This window comes from Heptranchias perlo, chromosome 4 (assembly GCF_035084215.1).
Source record: "Heptranchias perlo isolate sHepPer1 chromosome 4, sHepPer1.hap1, whole genome shotgun sequence".
In the NCBI taxonomy this organism is placed as follows: domain Eukaryota; kingdom Metazoa; phylum Chordata; class Chondrichthyes; order Hexanchiformes; family Hexanchidae; genus Heptranchias; species Heptranchias perlo.
The window spans coordinates 34,311,440-34,329,980 of NC_090328.1; the positions used below are offsets into that span (position 1 = coordinate 34,311,440).

Below are 18,541 nucleotides of genomic sequence, written 5' to 3' on the forward strand. Positions count from 1 at the left end.
ACCATGGAGAGGGCAATTTCTTCAGCTCTAATATTCTATGTGGCTGCAACTTTGACACCAGTCAGCACCTGCCAGGATGTGATACTACAACAAGAATGCTGAAGGATCTGTTTTTGCAGAAGTTTTCCACATATAATACTTACATTCTGATCTTTCAACTCCCCCTGGCAACCTTGACAATACCTAAATAGAGAACAAAAATATTACCTCCTCTTTTTTTCTAGCATTTTTTTTCTTCTTCTCCTGAAGGCATGGACCCCTTGCTGGGGTATGGATCCATGGGCACCAAGTACCTTCAGATTCCTCTCCCAAATGTAATTTTTCACGTGCAAGCCTCAACAGCGAGTGTTGGCAAGCGATTAAAGCAAGTAGGATATCACAGCCGAGGCTATTCCTGCCTGCCCCCAATGCCTAAACTCACATTTCCAGCAGAGGTCACTAAATAGCACTCAGATGCAGAAGCTCTGGTTCGTTTCCTCCTCCCTAAGCCAAGGGCAATGAGGCTAATTATGGTGCTAACTCTGCACAAACAGAGATCGTAGCTGGGACCTTCTTTGTCTGTATGGCTCAGTCACTCATAGGAACATAGGAACAGGAGTAGGCCATTCAGCCCCTCATGCCTGCTCCACCATTTGATAAGATCATGGCTGATCTGTGATCTAACTCCATGTACCCGCTTTTGGCCCATATCCCTTAATACCTTTGGTTGCCAAAAAGCTATCCATCTCAGATTTAAATTTAGCAATTGAGCTAGTATCAATTGCCATTTGCGGAAGAGAGTTCCAAACTTCTGCCACCTTTTGTGTGTAGAAATGTTTTCTAATCTCGCTCCTGAAAGGTCTGGCTCTAATTTTTAGACTGTGCCCCCTACTCCTAGAATCCCCAACCAGCGGAAATAGTTTCTCTCTATCCACCCTATCTGTTTCCCTTAATATCTTATAAACTTCGATCAGATCACCCCTTAACCTTCGAAACTCCAGACAATACAACCCCAATTTGTGTAATCTCTCCTCGTAACTTAACCCTTGAAGTCTGGGTATTTCATTCTAGTAAACCTACGCTGCACTCCCTCCAAAGCCAATATGTCCTTCCGAAGGTGCAGTGCCCAGAACTGCTCACAGTACTCCAGGTGCGGTCTAACCAGGGTTTTGTATAGCTGCAGCATAACTTCTGCCCCCTTGTACTCTGGTCCTCTAGATATAGAGGCCAGCATTCCATTAGCCTTATTGATTATTTTCTGCACCTGTTCATGACACTTCAATGACCTATGTACCTGAACCCCTAGGTCCCTTTAGACATCCACTGTTTTTAATTGGATAAACTCTCTAAGCCATTAGTGGAGCAAAATTCCATTCTTCAAATACACATCATGTATTGCTAACCTAGAGGATGTAAAAACAATCACAAATTTGCACACTACAGAATGCATAACTTTTAAAGCTGTGCAGGTAATAGAAAATGTAAATGTGTGGTAGTTCTGTATAGTCTGCAGAGGGTACAGAAAGAGAAAGAAACACAAAACTCATTTGATTCCACCAGTGTCAGCCGTGGTTCAATGGGTATTGGTCTCGCCTTTGAGTCAGAAGGTTGTGAGTTCAAGTCCCACTCTAGATACTTGAGCACATAAACCAGGCTGACACTCCCAGTGCAGTACCGAGGGAGTGCTGTGCTGTTTTTCGGATGAGACGTTAAACCGAAGCCCCTTCTGCCCTCTCAGGTGGATGTAAAATATCCCATTTTCAAAGAAGAGTAGGGAGTTATCCCTTGTGTCCTAGCCAATATTTATCCCTCAACCAACATCACTAAAAAAAATTATCTGGTCATTTATCTCTTTGCTGCTTGTGGGACCTTGCTGTGTGCAAATTGGCTGCCGCATTTCCTACATTACAATAGTGATTGCACTTCAAAAGTACTTCATTGCTTGTAAAGTGCTTTGGGAGGTCCTCTGGTTGTGAAAGGCACGATAGAAATGCAAGTTCTTCTTTAATAGCTGAAAATGTGACATCTTATGTATGATTTCAGTTATGTTGTTAAGACCTCACTGTGTTGTTGTATGCAAAGTGAAGCCTGCTGCACTCCGTAAAGAAAAAACTTTCATTTATATAGTGCTTTATCAAGTCCCCATGTCATCCCAAAATGCTTTACAAGCAATGGATTACTTTTGAAGTGCAGTCACTGTTGCTATGTAGCAGTTGTTTTGCACACAGTTTGTCCACAAACAACAAATGAATGAATGATCAAATAATGTGGTTTTGGTATGTTGTTTGAGGGAGGAATTTTGGCTCAGGCACCAGAGAATTTCTTGCTCTTCTTCAATTAGTGCCATGGGATCTTCCACATTTACCTTAACAGGAAGGCAGGGCATCAGTTTAACATCTCATTAAAGACAGCACTTCTGACAATGCAGCAGTCCCTCAGTAATGCGTTGAAGTATTCAAAACTCCAATGGGGCTTAACCCCACAACCTTCTGATTCAGAGGTAAGAGCACTGTTGAGGCAAGCTATCAACCGAGCCATACTATCACTATTAGCCTATTGCTATGGTTAAATAAACAATCTTTGTCTTTTAAAAAAAATCCTTTCAAGAACATTTTCTCTGGTAAATTAGAACTGATCTTAAGAGGGAAACAATATTATAAGGACCACTTTTCAGTGTTTATTGAACCAAAACATTGATGTTTTTTCAACTGTGCTGTGTCCTTTACATACCTTTCTCCTTGAATCTCCTCTAAAGGAGTTTCTCTGAATGCATCCAATGGGAACAGGTGGTGGTAAGACCTTGCCAAGTGAGGTGCAGATACTAATGTAAGACCTAATGTAAATGGAAAACAACATCCAGTTAAGTTAAGGATAGGATGCTGCCATCGGGCTTTTAACATGTGTCAATTGTACAGGCCAACACCAGCTTCTGAAAGTGTCGCAAATATAGAAAGATTAATAATAGTAAACATTTGTTCAAAAATAATCTTTTCCCCATCATTTATGTGCAAACTTCAAATTTTTTTTCAAAATATCATACAAAAAAGACAAGGAAACAGATACGCACACACATCTCCCAAAAAAAAGGCGAAACATAATATAGTATTCTTATTATACACCAGGATACATTTACAGGTGCACTGGGTAGTCACCTACACTGTAATTTTTTGTGTATACCTCCTAGAATACAATAGGGTACAGATTAATATAATACTGACTTTTCTGTAATCTATTTAGGATTTTATCATTTATTGCAAAAGTGTCCAAACTACAGCCCATGAACAATGGCTAACAAGCCTACAAAATATCAGTAATGCCAAACTCAAACAGTTTGCAATTTATCTTAGGGCTACTTTTATGCATACTCCTTGAATTTGGTGTTTTGTATTATAATTCTTTATTCATTACTCCCTGTTCAAATCCCTCCAATCTACTGTCCAATTACCCTCCTCACCAAGACCAACCTTATCAAAGTCACAATACCACTTTACGATGACTCACTCCCCCTCCTCAACTTCTCTGCCACCGATGTCAACACTGACCAATCATTCTCCTCTGCTAGCACTCCTCCAGTGTCCATCTCCATGGCACCACTTTCCTCAGGGTTTCATTCCCATCTTCCTCAGTACAGTCAATGCATAATCTCAGACAAACAGTTCCTCTTCCCATCCAAACATGGTCACCTCCAGGGTGCCCTCAGAGTTCCATGTTTGGTCCTCTGCTATTCGTCATTTACTTATTGCCACCTCAATAACATCATCCACAAGCACAGATTTAGCTTCTGCATGTATACTCACAACAACAAGCTCCATCTCTCCCTCTGAGTGATCTACTTCAGCCTTAGTTTCTACTCCCACCTTCTACACCTTTGACTCTAGATTACTGGCTGTTCCCCATTTCCTCCACTCCATAATCTAAAGCTAAGCCACTGGTGTCCAGAATTCTCTCTCAAAACCACTTTACTTTGCTATTTGCCTCTCTGCCTTCAACAATCTCTGAAAAAAATGATCTTTTTAACCATGCCTTCAGATGGCATCCCAAACCCCAACCCAATAAATTTCTTCTTTGGTACCCATCTCTCCCCTTGTAAAGTGATCTGAGACATTTTTTTATGTGAGAAGTGCTCTATGAATGAAAGTTATTTGTGGTCCATGGAACTCAATGGTACACAACTAAATGACTCACAAAGGCAAAAAAGTTTAGACACTCTGGTATATTGTTCTAAGAGCAAATTTCAACACAAGGATAGGATGCAGTCAGCAGTGTCCACAATCACTCAGAAGAACAACAATGACTACAGATGGTGTTGGCAATATCAGTCTCTATTTTATTGTCAGTTTACCAGCCTTGATTGTTTAGGAACAAATACTGGACACTGCTACCTTGTTTGTTTCTTTTGAAAATACTGTATGTACATTTGTGTACAATGCATTTCAAGAGTAAACATTTAACTTTACTGGCCTATTGTTTTGACAATTTTGTCTTTTTACAATTCTACCAAATCACATGTAATTTGTAACTCTGACACATGATGGAAATGTTTACTTGAGTACTCAGAAGTAGGCTGAAGGGTTCTCAAAATTCCCACATTTTTCATATCATCAACAAGGATATGACTTTTGGACTTTTATGGCCGAGGACCCAACTGCTGGATTAAATGTGGAACTCTGCAGACAGGAGGTTAGGCCCATGAGGGCCAGGGACTTGACATGCCTGGGCTTGTTGGGTGCAGTGTGGATTGTTGCCTGAAACCAGACAACGAGAGGAGACAGAATACACATTCTTCCCTTTAAAACAATCAACCCAGAGAAAGACTTCATCTTACACAAAACTAAAGCCCATCAAAACCCTGCATAAATAATCACTACTAAGGCAGGAAGGCAGCAATCAATGCAATTATGCGAGCCCATCAAGACTTCACATATACAATGGCTTTCAGTTCAAGACGAGTTACGGGGGCAGGAAGGCAACAATAAACATTATGCAAGCCCATTAAAAACGAGACAACAATCACCTGAAGAAGCCCACCAAAATCAGACAAGGAACCCTGGTTGGTGAGCATGATCCCTGACCTCTCCTAGTTCAATTTAGTTAGGTTTTGGGGGTGGGACAAGGGTAAGGGGATTGGTAGCATGATTTTCCCTCGTTATGCCGTGTGTTCCCCATTCTTAACTAAGTGTACTTTTGTATGTCTGTATAATCTCAGTGTAATCCTAATGTTATAAGAAATTCGAAAAACAGTATAACTGGGCCACCAGTTACGAAGGGGGCAAGTTGTAAGCGGGTTTTAAACAGTGAAAGCAGTTTAAGCAGAGTGGAAGCAGAGTTTAAGCAGGGAGAGAGAGCTGAGCTAAGCGGAGGAAGGAGATCCGGAGGTTCGCAGGCCCGCAGGCAACATCACGGCGAGGGGCACGGTGTGGCAGGCTCAACCGAAGACAACAAGGCAGCAACCGCAGCCCTCCACGAAGATCAACCACCCACAACCACACTTTACCGCATCAGCGGACTCCACCCAACTGAAGAACCTTCGCAGATTCCACAGACCAGGATCACGTGGGGACGGCAGGCCCCAAAGGACACAAAGAGCGTACCCCAAAACTGCAACCGGCTTACCTGGCTGGATTTCGAACTGTCAAGGAACCCTGGTTGGTGAGCATGATCCCTGACCTCTCCTAGTTCAATTTAGTTAGGTTTTGGGAGTGGGACAAGGGTAAGGGGATTAGTAGCATGATTTTCCCTCGTTATGCCATGTGTTCCCCATTCTTAACTAAGTGTACTTTTGTAGGTCTGTATAATCTCAGTATAATCCTAATGTTATAAGTTCAATTGTGACTTCAATAAACCCAGTTTTTCTTGCACCAAAACCAGTTGTCTGCTGCATTTTGTCACAACCCCCAAATAAGTCCAAGGTCTAGAACCCAGGGAGTGGGAGCGATTCGGACCGCTCAGAAGTCAGAGGTGAAGCTGACACACACCACCACCCCCCTACAGAAGTAAAGCAGTAATGTACTCTGAAAAATATGTTGTTCAAACCTATGACCTGCACTCATGAAAGGATCAAGTTTCCTTTGTGCCGAAATAATACCACCACAACAGTTTAGTCTTTCTAAGTTTGTAAGTGCAAGTACTCACCACAGACTTTGCATTCCACAGGCAGTTCAGCATATTTAGCTCTGCACTGGGGACAATAATATCCACCAAGTGTTAAGACTGGCCCAGTACTGCTATCTAAGTGCCTGAAAACACAAGAAGTTAATTCAGATCATTTAAATTAACTTAGTAGTATAATTTGTAATATAACTGTACTCAGTTTGCAGCATAAAATTTTAAGACCCGAGAAGAAACATGCCAATACCATCACAGAGCAAGGATGGATACAGATTCAAGTTCCACTCTGCTCAGTTCCCAATCTAAACCATTGTGGGGAAGAGGCACCAAATGGAGGCAGCAGCATCTCCCTGAAAGGGGGAGGCATGAGAAAAGTTGAGCTGGTGATCCCTAGCACCTGGTTACAGTGGGCATCAGCAGCAGCTTAAGAGTAGTTTGCCCAGTGCCTCAGTTGCAGAGTTGCTAGGCCCAATAGGCAAAGTAGGAAATACAATTACTGAAAAAGGGAGGAAACTTACCCAAAATATATGCCCATTAAAAAAAAACTAATATAGACATTAATTATACAAAATTAATCTGAGCCAATTGGTTGACAAAATCTTCAGAATACATTGTACAGTTAATTCTGTAGCATCAATTTCTTTTACTGTTGTAAAAAAAAGTACTAACTTTCTGCGGAACTGGAATGACTTTGGTAAGCTAACTACCAAACTAAAAGTATGTATTAAATATAAATTCATATATTCTTTCGTACTGCTGCCCATCATTTATCATACTTACGCCATGCTAAAACATGGTTTTGCATCCTGATCTGATAAGGATACCATTGTATGCTGGGGGAAACCTTACAAGAAAAGAAAATAATTAGTATTTCTAATTCATACCAAAAATATTTCATTTCTTAACACAATAAACAATGGTTCAAAACTAAACACCTTTTTTCAAGAAACCTGCTTATACTAATCCCAGTATAAATGTGATATACCTTGATGGAATATCTGCAAAATTAAATGAAAAAGCAAATAGGGAGTGTGTTAAAAATCTAGATTCTCTCTCCCCATCTCAAAATCTGGTGACAGTACAAGGCATGCTTAGGCACACACTGGATGTGTGGAGCAGCATTCCATAGCACCATTCAGATATTATAATCCCATCCACTTTCCCAAGACATTTACTTTTTCCACACCCTCAATTCAGGACATTGTGTTGTTTAGCAACTTGCACAGGATAACAGGCCGGCTGAAGTTCATAAGTAGATTTTACTTAGGAATGATAGGTTTCAGCTAGACAAATATTTAGACCTACTACTGGGCTACATTTTAACTAATTTGATTAACTGGGAACTCCCCCTATAGCTCAGATTATTTATCCAGTGAATAGCTGAGGCATATAGGCTATGATGGTCTCAGGTTTGACACCTGGGGCCCGATGTTACCAGGGCTGCGAGTTCTCGGCAAGGGGTGGGGTGCTATCGGGCGCGTGGGTAATGCGCCCAGCGAAATCAGTCAGCCACCCGCGCGATCATAGCCCAATTGGATCCACTTACCTGGTCCTCCGGGTTCCCCACTGCTGATCTGCGCGTCGGGCGGGCTGCGCATACGCAGTAAGATCTGTCAGCTGGAGGAGCTCTATTTAAAGGGGCAGTCCTCCACTGACAGATGCTGCAACAAATAGAAAAAATTACAGCATGGAGCAGCCCAGGGGGAAGGCTGCTCCCAGTTTAATGATGCCTCACTCCAGGTATCAATACATGGGGTGAGGAGGAGGGGAAGGAGAGATCTTCCCCCTGGCGGGCGGGAGGAAGCGGCCTGCCTCTGCCACCAGGAAGGCCTGGCTCGAGGTGGCAGAGGAGGTCACCTGCACCACCAACATATCACCCACCTGCATACAACGCAGGAGGCACTCCAATGACCTCAGTAGGTCAGCCGAAGTGAGTACACTTACTCTTTCCCCTACACTCCGTCTGCCACATCACCGCCCCCACCCCACATCTCCTTCTGCACTGCCAACACTACTCTGTCACATCACCCCTCATACCCACTCAAACCTCATCCTCATCTTACCTGCACTTACTCACCTCGCCAGTACTCATCCCGCCACTACCACTCAACCCAATCCTCAGACAATCTCATGGCTCTATCTCATACTCACCCTCTCGTGCATCTCTTTCACGGTCAGCCTCACTCAACCTGCCACTACCCGTGCTGCAGCCACAGGGCATGCATCACATATGTGCAGTAGGAAGCGTAAGGCAAACGTGTCGTGAGCATGAAGGGGATGCACAAGGGTGTTTGAGGGTTTGTCATGGTTGTTACTTACATTTAATTTCTGAGCAAATCACATCACATATTATATTGGCACCACTACTGCCATGTCTTCACGAATCTTGTCTGGTTTGTGCAATAATGCCCTTTCCTGAAGATCACAATGAAGACCCACAACTGATGACACCCATTGTGTCACTGCAGAGTGGGTGTAGGTGTATTTGCAGGGCTCTTTTGTGCAGACGGCTGAGAGACGTCAGCGATGTCCCCGATTGCATCCTGGAAGGATGCGGAGGAGAAGTTGTTGAGGGCAGTGGTGACTTTGACAGCGACAGGTAAGAAGATGGTGCTCGGGCCAGCCGGGAGCAACTTGGCATGAAGGAGGCTGCAGATGTCCACGACTACATGTCGAGTGACTCTGAGCCTCCGTGTGCACTGCTGCTCAGAGAGATCCAGGAAGCTGAGCCTCGGTCTGTGGACCCTGTGGCGAGGGTAGTGCCCTCTGCGACGCATCTCTCTCTGCGGTAGCCCTCCCTCCTGCTGTACAGGTGGATGTGTCACAGCGCTCTGTTGTGGAGTTCTACGTGTCAGAGGTGGACGACGTGGATGGCGAGGCTGGCGATGCTGTTCGCCCTCCGAGGAGGTCATGACTGCAGCTACGGCGGCACCCATCCGGAAGATGTACATCTGAGGGGGTCCGCAAGTAGGTACATGTCTCTGGACCCCGGGGTAAGTATGCAAGTTGGTGACTTTGATTGTCAGGAAGAGGGTGGTGGAGGCCAAACTTTGTCCCAAGTGACAGAGTGGCCTCCTGCAATGAGTGAGGGTCTCCCCCCCACTCCACCTGTCAAATGGACCTTTGCAGCTGCCACAGGTCCATTTGAACTGGGAGTGTTTCCCCCAGTGTGGGAAACAGTCCCAGTTTGCTTTAAAATCCCACCCCTCCTCACATAATCCCTTAATCAGGTCAGTTAATGACCTGAACAAGCAAAGTAAATAGCGTCAAGTGGCATCCCACTGGCTTTAATTGCCTGCGGGATTCCCACCAGCGGGGGCTGCGCGCGCACACCGGCGCGTCAGTGGGGAACCCGGAAGTGCGCGGGTTCAAGGCGGGCTCCGGTCCCGCTCCGGGATTTCCCGATTTTCTGGGCCCCCCCGACAGGAACGCACCCGATAGCGGGTGCTAAAATGATGCCCCTGGTCTGAGTTAATTTAGCTTGGGTGATAGAGGGGACACTATAATTGGTTTCATTATCCCTCAGCTAGGGAGTAAATATGACATGGGCTTCCACTTCTGATCGTTATTCAATGACCCCTGCTGGAAGTGTGCGTGTGTGGAAATCAGGTGAGGACCGAATCATACTTGGCTATGGTGCCTCACATAGTTGAATACCCTGCCAATATTTACTTTCTAGACTCATGTGAATATCTGCCACTTGAGGTATCAAAAGGCAATCAATGCCTGCTGCAAAGTACACTAGGAAGGAGTCAATATTTTCATGAGGTGACAGAAAAAGTTGGCAAAAAAAAAGGAAAGAAAACCGTTCAACAGATTAAATAAGGAAGTAAAATTATTCAAGATCCCGGAGAAACATTCATCTGAAGTAACTTAGCTACCCACCAAACATTGAAAGCCACAAAGTACCATTAATCTCCCATCCTTTGGGGAAGCTACTTGCTGCCCCTCTATATTTTTCTGTCACCACTCACTATTCCTAGAACAATCGGGCTTGAAAACAATTTGTCCTCAAGCCTCTACAGTAGATAACAACTATCCTCAGAATTTTATTCCTCCCACAGAATGAAACTGCAGCAGTGTGCCAAGATGCTGTCTGCTACTGCCTCCCATGACCTCACAATAAACTTCACATTAGTGTGAAAGTGTTAATGATGAAAAACATTTGCTCACTCCTTGGTCTAACACTGCTCTAAAATAGTCAGAATCAAATTGGGAAAATAGCTTTTACAGTTATTGCATACAAAAACAACATACATGTGTTCCAAGATGCAAAGAATATTAAGTACTAAAGGATTAAATGATTAAAAATGTACTTACCCATACGAATGAGAGAACACTCTGAATTGGAGCTGGCAGGTGGAGGACTAACATGATAAATAAGCAGATCTCTAAAATGGCTCTCATCTAAAATAACATGGTATGTACCTGGGAAGGACCACAGAAATAATAAGCATATATCTAAGATGTTAATATTTCTTAAACTAGAATGTTTCATTTTTAATTTGAGAAAGAGACGCCCTCCATTCATTTTTGCTTTCCTGGTCTCTTCAGACTCCACACTAAGTGCGACCAAAAGAACAGATAACCTATTCCCATGATTTTGTCAATGCCAGTAAGAATTAGCTAGCAAAAGATTTACAAGATTGACTTCAGTCCCTCACCCAACCTCTGCCTCGCACATCCCCATACTGACATGGCTAGAATTGAGAACAGCAGAGGAGGGTTGCAGGCATGAAATTATGACCCAACATTCACACAGTACATGTGCAACCCCACCATGCTGCTGTATCTCGGGTTTGATAAATTAATTTAACAATGGCAGCATTGACTCCAGCCAATGAAGAATTCCACAATGAAAAGTATCGCAATGATATCAGTCTGCTGATCTGGTTGGGTATAGGGAAGATACATAATTATATGACTAAACAGATGAAAAATGCATGCTCACTGATGGGCTTTGCTTAAATATTTAAAGTTAAGCAGTCACAAAAGTAAACCAGAATATTAGAAAAACTAACAATTTCCTTCCTTTCCATCCTCTTGCAAGGAAGTAAGAACCATTGCACAATCCAATTTTCAACAAGATTCCACTCCAAGAAGTTACTTTTGACTTGCAGTAAAAATGAGTTAAAAGCATTCAGTTACGCAGGTGAAAAGCAATCATTCATAGGCAGCGGACAGATTAAATGCACCTTAATTAACTTCTCCCCCAATTATGCAGACAATTAATAAAACAGGCACGTTTTATTTTTCCATCAATTTTTCCCTTCCCATCTTCTGAAAGCATTGACTTCTTGCTGGAATACATACCACACGTATCAGTCACCTTCCGGTGCCCTGCCCAAGTGGCGTTATTCACGTGACCCCACAGTGAGTTTAGGCAGGCTATTTGAGTATGTGGGGCATCGTAGCTGAGCCCAATTCTCCTCTTACCCAACATTCATGCACACACTTTCAACAGAGGGTTCTGAATCACAACCAGAAGCAGGAACCGTTGCCAAATTTCCTCCCCCTAATCAAGGGCACGGAGATCAATTGTAGAGCCCTTACTAATGCCCTGGCTGCGATCAGGTAACTCAGCATAGACCAAAGATCAAACCTGGGAATCTTTTCATCCATATGGCCCAGCCACTCACTGTCTTAACCACCGAGACCTTGGTGGGTTTTAAAGCAAGCACTTTTAAAATATTTTTAATTTTCTTTTCTAACTCTGGCAAGATGAGTTGGTTACTTCAGATTACCTACCACCAGTCTCACGGGTGAGGACAGTGCAAACCCGAACTTCTGCCGACAGACCAATCACGGACACTCTGATTTTAGCAGCCTTCAAGCACTTCATGAAGTAAAAAAAAATGGTGGATTAGCATTACTGCATCAAAAATCTTAAAGACTGCAATGAAGATTTAACAAATGACAGTACAATTATGTCTCGCATTACAATTTTTTTAATTCTCCATTTTTCTGACAATTTTTTTTTTCTTCTCCTGAAGGCCTTGACTTATTGCTGAGGTACCGATCACCCTCAGTATCTCACCACAGTGGCCCTTCTTCACGTGTGTGAATACAGCAGGTGTCAGCAGATTATTCAACCGCAGCGAACATCACAATTGAGCCAATATTGTTCTCCCCTGCCATCCACATATGCAACTTCCAGCAGAGGTATGCCAGATAGCAATCAGGAGCAGAAACCCTGCTCAATTTTCTCCTCCCTAATCCATTGCATTGAAGCCAAATGTAGCACTTCTTCCATCACCCCAGCGGAGATCACTAACTCAGCACAAAGCAGACAACCTGTTTCCAGGCATCTTGGAAATTCCACTTGTTGACGAAACCATAGAATCAGAAAACTTTCACATTTGCACCAGCGCCAGCTCTCTGAAAGGCCTACCCACTTAGTCTCATTCCTCTGCATTTCAAAATTACATCAATTCACCTTAAGCTGAGAACAGAGCAATGGAACATAGGAACAGGAGTTGGCCATTCAGCCCCTCGAGCCTATTCCGCCTCTGCTAATCACATCCCCCAAATAGTTCTTGTCAGTGGGGAATTTGTGACATGTTGAATCTAAAGCAGGAACCCACATTCTGGAATTCCAAGGCATAAAAACTAGTTACCCCTCACACAAACACACACAAACCAGTGCACCACCAGGCCAGCTGCACATAGGTTACTTTTACTTCTTATGAACAAAATATATGAAACATTTACCTTAATAAGGTCATAAATGTTAGATGGGTCACAAGTTGTAAGACTGCTAAAAATGACAAGTACTTCACGACTGGTGTGTCCTGGCATGTGTCTTTTGGGAAGAAAAAAAAAACTGGAGGTGAAGTCATCTGTACTAATCTAGTGCAAAATCTAAACAAATCGCAGTTTGAGTAAAAATAAGCTCAAATAATCTCAGGTGGAAGAGCAGCATGCAAACAGAAGCAAAACAGAAAAACAAAGGGGGAAGTGGAAAGGTAAAAAAAATTGTTAATAAAGTTCGAAAACACTTACTTCAGAGTCTCCATGGCCAAGGTGAGTGAATTATAAAGTGACGGCTCTCCACTGCATGACACACCTACAGTTTTCTTTAATGCAGCAATATGCTTCTTTGGATTTCCTATTGCAGAAACAATGACAAAAACAGTCTTAATTTGGAAATTATGATTGGCCTCAGTGTGAGGGAGGGAGGGAGAAAGAAACAAAATCAGCCAGGGTTCCTGTTCCAAGAGTACATAGATCTCGCAGGTTTGTAGGGCTGGAGGAGATTACAGAGATAGGGAGGGGCAAGGCCATGGAGGGATTTGAAAACAAGGATGAGAATTTCAAAATTGAGGCGTTGCTGGACCGGGAGCCAATGTAGGTCAGCGAGCACAGGGGTGATGGGTGAACCGGATTTAATGCGAGTCAGGATATGTATAGCAGTACTTCGGACGAGCTCGTTTACTGAGGGTGCAAGATGGGGGGCCGGCCAGATGGGCATTGGAATAGTCGAGTGTAGAGGTAACAAAGGCATGGATAAGGGTTTCAGCAGCAGATGAGCTGAGGCAGGGGCAGACAGACCATGTTACAAAGGTGGAAGTAGGCGGTCTTGGTAATGAAGAGGATATGGGATCAGAAGCTCAGCTCAGGGTCAAATAGGATGCAAAGGTCTCTCGCACCTGGGATAGGTACCAGAGGATTGGTGGTTTACATGAAACCAAACCTAGAATGAGTCAAGTTCTTTCAAGAAGTGAGGGGAGAAAATTAGGTGGGGGAAAAAATGGGGAAAAAGGGAGTCTACTTCACGGGTTAGGTCTCAATTGGAAAACCTGTAAGTTTCAAAGAAATTAAGTACTGGAATTTGTATCCTGCATTTGATACTAGTTGTTATGAGAAGCTATGTCATATTAGTGGATCCACTTGGTCTAAAAGGTACACTGGACTTAAAGCAAATTTCTTCCAGGTAAAAACAGGAACAATGGTTGACATGATGGAAACAGCACCTGGAAGATATCCTGCTTAATTTTTTTTAAAAATAGGTGTCTATGGTGTAAGGAGTAACAAAGATTTAGATACCACTTTATGTAATTTGCCCTAACAACTTTATGACAGTACACAAATGTGCTACACTTTATCAACCACATTTGAAGATTAAATTGGATAGAATCATAGAATGGTTACAGCACAGAAGGAGGCCATTCGGCCCATAGAGCCCGTGCTGGCTCTTTGTAAGAGCAATCCAGTTAGTCCCATTCCCCCGTAGCCCTGCAAATTTTTTCCCTTCAAGTATTTATCCAATTCCTTTTTGAAAGTCACGACTGAATCTACTTTCACCATCCTTTCAGGCAACACATTCCAGATCTTAACTACTCGTTGTGCAAAAAAGTTTTTCCTCATGTCACCTTTGGTTCTTTTCCCAATCACCTTAAAGTGGTTTTCGACTCTTCCACCAATGGGAACAGTTTCTCTTTATTTTACTTCATCTAAACCCTTCATGATTTTGAACACTTCTATCAAATCTCCTCTTAACTTTCCCTGCTCTAAGGAGAACAACTCCAGCTTCTCCAGTCTATCCATGTAACTTCCCTGGAACCATTCTAGTAAATCTTTTCTGCACCCTCTCTAAGGCCTTCACATCCTTCCTAAAGTCCGGAGCCCAGATTGGACCTAATACTCCAGTTGTGGCCAAACCAATGTTTTATAAAGATTCAACATAACTTGCTTGCTTTTGTACTCTATGCCTCTATTTATAAAGCCCAGGATCCCATATACTTTTTTAACCGCTTTCTCAACCTGTCCTGCCACCTTCAAAGATTTGTGCACATATACCCCCAGGTCTCTCTGTTCCTGCACCCCCTTTAGAATTGTGCCATTTAGTTTATATTGCTTCTCCTCATTCTTCCTGCCAAAATATATCACTTTGTACTTCTCTGCATTAAATTTAATCTGCCATATGTCTGCCCATTCCACCAGCCTGTCTATGTCCTCTTGAAGTCTATTACTATCCTCCTCACTGTTTACCACACTTCCAAGTTTTGTGTCATCTGCAAATTTTGAAATTGTGCCCTGTACACCCTGTACAAGTCATTAATATGTATCAAAAAAAGCAGTGGCCCAAGAACCGACCCCTGGAGAACACCACTGTATACCTTCCTCCAGTCCGAAATACAACCAATCACTACTCTCTGTTTCCGGTCACTTAGCAAATTTCATATCCATGTTGCCACTGCCCCTTTTTTCCATCGGCTTCAATTTTGCTGACAAGCCTATTATGTGGCACTTTAACAAACGCCTTTTGAAAGTCCATATCCACAACATCAACAGCATTGCCCTCATCAACCCTCTCTGTTACCTCATCAAAAAGCATAAAATTACAGAGAGATATTAATAGATTGAGCGAATGGGCAAAACTGTGGCAAATGTGAGGTCATCCACTTTGGGCCTAAAAAGGATAGATCAGAGTACTTTCTAAATAGTGAAAAGCTCGAAACAGTGGAGGTCCAAATAGACTTAGGGGTCCATGTGCATAGATCATTAAAATGTCATGGACAGGTACTGAAAATAATCAAAAAGGCTAATAGAATGCTAGCCTTTATATCTTGAGGATCAGAATACAAGGGATTAGAAGTTATGCTACAGCTATACAAAGCCCTGGTAAGACCACACTTGGAGTACTGTGTTCAGTTCTGGGCACTGCACCCTAGGAAGGATATAATGGCCTTGGAAGCATTGCAATGTAGATATACTAGAATGATACCTGGACTCCAAGGGTTAAATTACGAGGAGAGATTACACAAACTAGGGTTGTATTCCCTGGAATTTAGAAGATTACAGGGTGATTTGATCGAAGTTTTCAAGATATTAAGGGGAACTGATAGGGTAGAGAGAAACTATTTCCGCTGGTTGGGGAGTCTAGGACTAGGGGACATGGCCTAAAAATTAGATACAGGACTTTCAGGAGTGAAGTTAGGAAACACTTCTACATGCAAAGGGTGGTAGAAGTTTGGAACTCTCTTCCACAAACGGCAGTTGATGCTAGCTTAATTGTTAATTTTAAATTTAAGATTGATCGATTTTTGTTAACCAAAGGTATTAAGAGATATGGGGCTAAGGCGGGTATATGGTGTTAGGTCACAAATCAGCCATGATCTCATTGAATGGCGGAACAGGCTCGAGGGGCTAAATGGCCTACTCCTGTTCCTATGGAAGCAACAAGATTCTGGGAACGTCAACAGGGATGACCGAATTGCATATTTATAGATCTTTCTGAAACCCAATGTACAGTTACGAATTCATTTGAATGCTACGCAGTCCACTAATAATATCAAGAGATATGTTTCAAGTTGTATGCAGGCATATAGAAATAGACTTTGCACAGTCCAAAAACCGAAGTATACAAATTAATCCCAGACAAGAGTAGAAGAGGTGAGATCTAGGTTCTAGCTCTTTACACTCGTAAGTTTTTTAATCTTATTTTACAACCTTTTGCTACTGAATGCTATGCTATATAGCCAATGTTACACTTCATATAATTACTTCAATGCTGCCTTAAAATATGAAACATGTACTGAGTAAACTATTACCTGCAAGTTCAGTAAGTTTTTCTGCTCTTTTGTTTTTTGTAGTAATGATACCAATCTAAAAATAATAACAAAATATTGCAATTAGTAATGGGCAATATTTTGCTGCCATTAAAAATGAACTAATGGAGTACTTAATCCATGCAAGGTCTTTTATCGAGGCTTGGAATTTGCCACACATTTAAATGAAACATCAAATGCCTTGTCCAAAGGCTTATGGAGGAATAAACTACTGCTGGACCCATAATGTATGGCACAGGGAGAAAATATTTAATGATTTCCTGTAATACAATTAATTCTACCAATGAGACTGATTTAACTTACTCAGTCTAATTCACAGCTTGAAATGAAACAAAATTCAGAATGATACTTTTGTCACACAAATTGTGTTCCTGCCAGAACCCACAATAGAAAATTACAGTAAAGGTCCAATGTACATTCATTGGGATGATACCAGGGATAAGAGAATATAATTATGATGAGAGCCATGAAAAACTAGGACTGCATCCACTAGAGTTGAGAGGATTAAGGGAGATCTGATAGAAATAAAAAACTTTACATAGTGCCTTTCATGGCCTTAGAACATCCCAAGGCGTTTCACAGCCGATGAAGTTTTTTTGAAGTGTAAACACTGTTGTAATGTAGGGAAATGCAGCAGCCAATTCATGCAAAGCAAGGTCCCACAAACAGCAATGAGATAAATGACCAGATAATATATTTTTAGTGATGTGGGTTGAGAGATAAATATTGACCAAGACACCAAGAGAAATCCCCTGCTCCTCTTGGAGCAATCTACCAATAGTACCATGCGATCTTTAACGTACACCTGAGAGAGCAGACAGGACCTCGGTTTAAAGTCCCATCAAAAGACGCTCCCTCAGTACTGCACTGAAATGTCAATCTAGATTTTATGCTTAACACTCAGAAGTGGGGCTTGAAACCACAACCTTTTGAAAGGGTTTGAGACAGTAAATAATGAAAGATTATTTCCATTCGTTACCGCATCGGTAATAAGGGGCATAAAATTAAATTAGTACTATAAACATAAATAAAAATAATTTTTTTCACACAAAAAGTTATTAAATTATGGAATGCATTACCACAAGTGCCTATCATCACACTTAAGAGGGAATTAGATAACCACCTAAAGAAAAATAATAATAAGGACAGGGCAAGAGCAGAAAAATGGGATACAATTGATATCCAAAATTTAGAGTCAGCACCAACATCAGCCAATTAATTGGAACACAACTAACATTTATACATGTCTTTGAAAGATGAGCCCAAAGTGCTTCACTGAAGCTTAATCAGACAAAAACAGGCACCAAGCCAAAAAAGGGGATATTAGGAGGGGTAACTAAAATCTTGGTCAAATTAGTTTTAAGGAGGTTCCTAAAGGAGGATGGGGAGGTGGAGAGACAGAGATTTAGGGAGGGAATTCCAGAGCATAGGGCCTAGACAGCTGAAGACACGGCTGCCAATGGTGGAGCGAAGGGAGTGGGGAATGCACAAGAGGCCAGGCTCCGAGGAACGCAGATTGCTCGGAGGGTTGTAGGGCTGAAGGAGGTTACAGAGATATATATGGGCTAGCCCGTGAAGGGATTTAAACACGAGGATGAAAATTTAAATTTTAAGTTGTTCAGGGTCTGGGAGCCAATGTAAGTCAGCAAACATGGATGAGGGGTGAGGGGTGAGGGTAACTTGGTGCAGACTAGGATACAGGCAGCACAGTTTTGGGTAAGCTGAAGCTTATGGAGGATGGAAGATGGGAAGCTGGCCAGAACATTGGAATTGATGGAGAGGACACCGAAATTGCAAATAGACTGAGTCAACCTGAGACAGTGGCTTGGGAGGGGGATGGAATCGGTGGCAAGGGTACAGAATTTGTCACAGGGACCAAAGAC

At 42.5% G+C, this 18,541-nt stretch overlaps 1 protein-coding gene across 5 annotated transcripts in view; it reads right to left on the bottom strand.

Moving 5' to 3' along the window:
* gtf2h2 (general transcription factor IIH, polypeptide 2) overlaps positions 1 to 18,541 on the bottom strand; it is a 52,081-nt gene that overhangs the window by 3,716 nt on the left and 29,824 nt on the right. For 4 of the 5 annotated variants that reach the window (XR_010962656.1, XM_067982760.1, XM_067982758.1 and 1 more), the window contains 9 exons: positions 16,641 to 16,695; positions 13,090 to 13,195; positions 12,799 to 12,889; positions 11,836 to 11,923; positions 10,408 to 10,515; positions 6,868 to 6,931; positions 6,112 to 6,215; positions 2,710 to 2,812; positions 144 to 183 (listed from right to left, as the gene is read on the bottom strand). Coding sequence is in view for 4 of the 5 variants with exons in the window: in XM_067982760.1 (XP_067838861.1) it covers positions 144 to 183; positions 2,710 to 2,812; positions 6,112 to 6,215; positions 6,868 to 6,931; positions 10,408 to 10,515; positions 11,836 to 11,923; positions 12,799 to 12,889; positions 13,090 to 13,195; positions 16,641 to 16,695 (759 nt within the window). In the remaining variant the exon portion in view is untranslated. The remainder of the gene's footprint in view (positions 1 to 143; positions 184 to 2,709; positions 2,813 to 6,111; positions 6,216 to 6,867; positions 6,932 to 10,407; positions 10,516 to 11,835; positions 11,924 to 12,798; positions 12,890 to 13,089; positions 13,196 to 16,640; positions 16,696 to 18,541) is intronic. The other variant, XM_067982761.1, reaches the window with a different exon arrangement.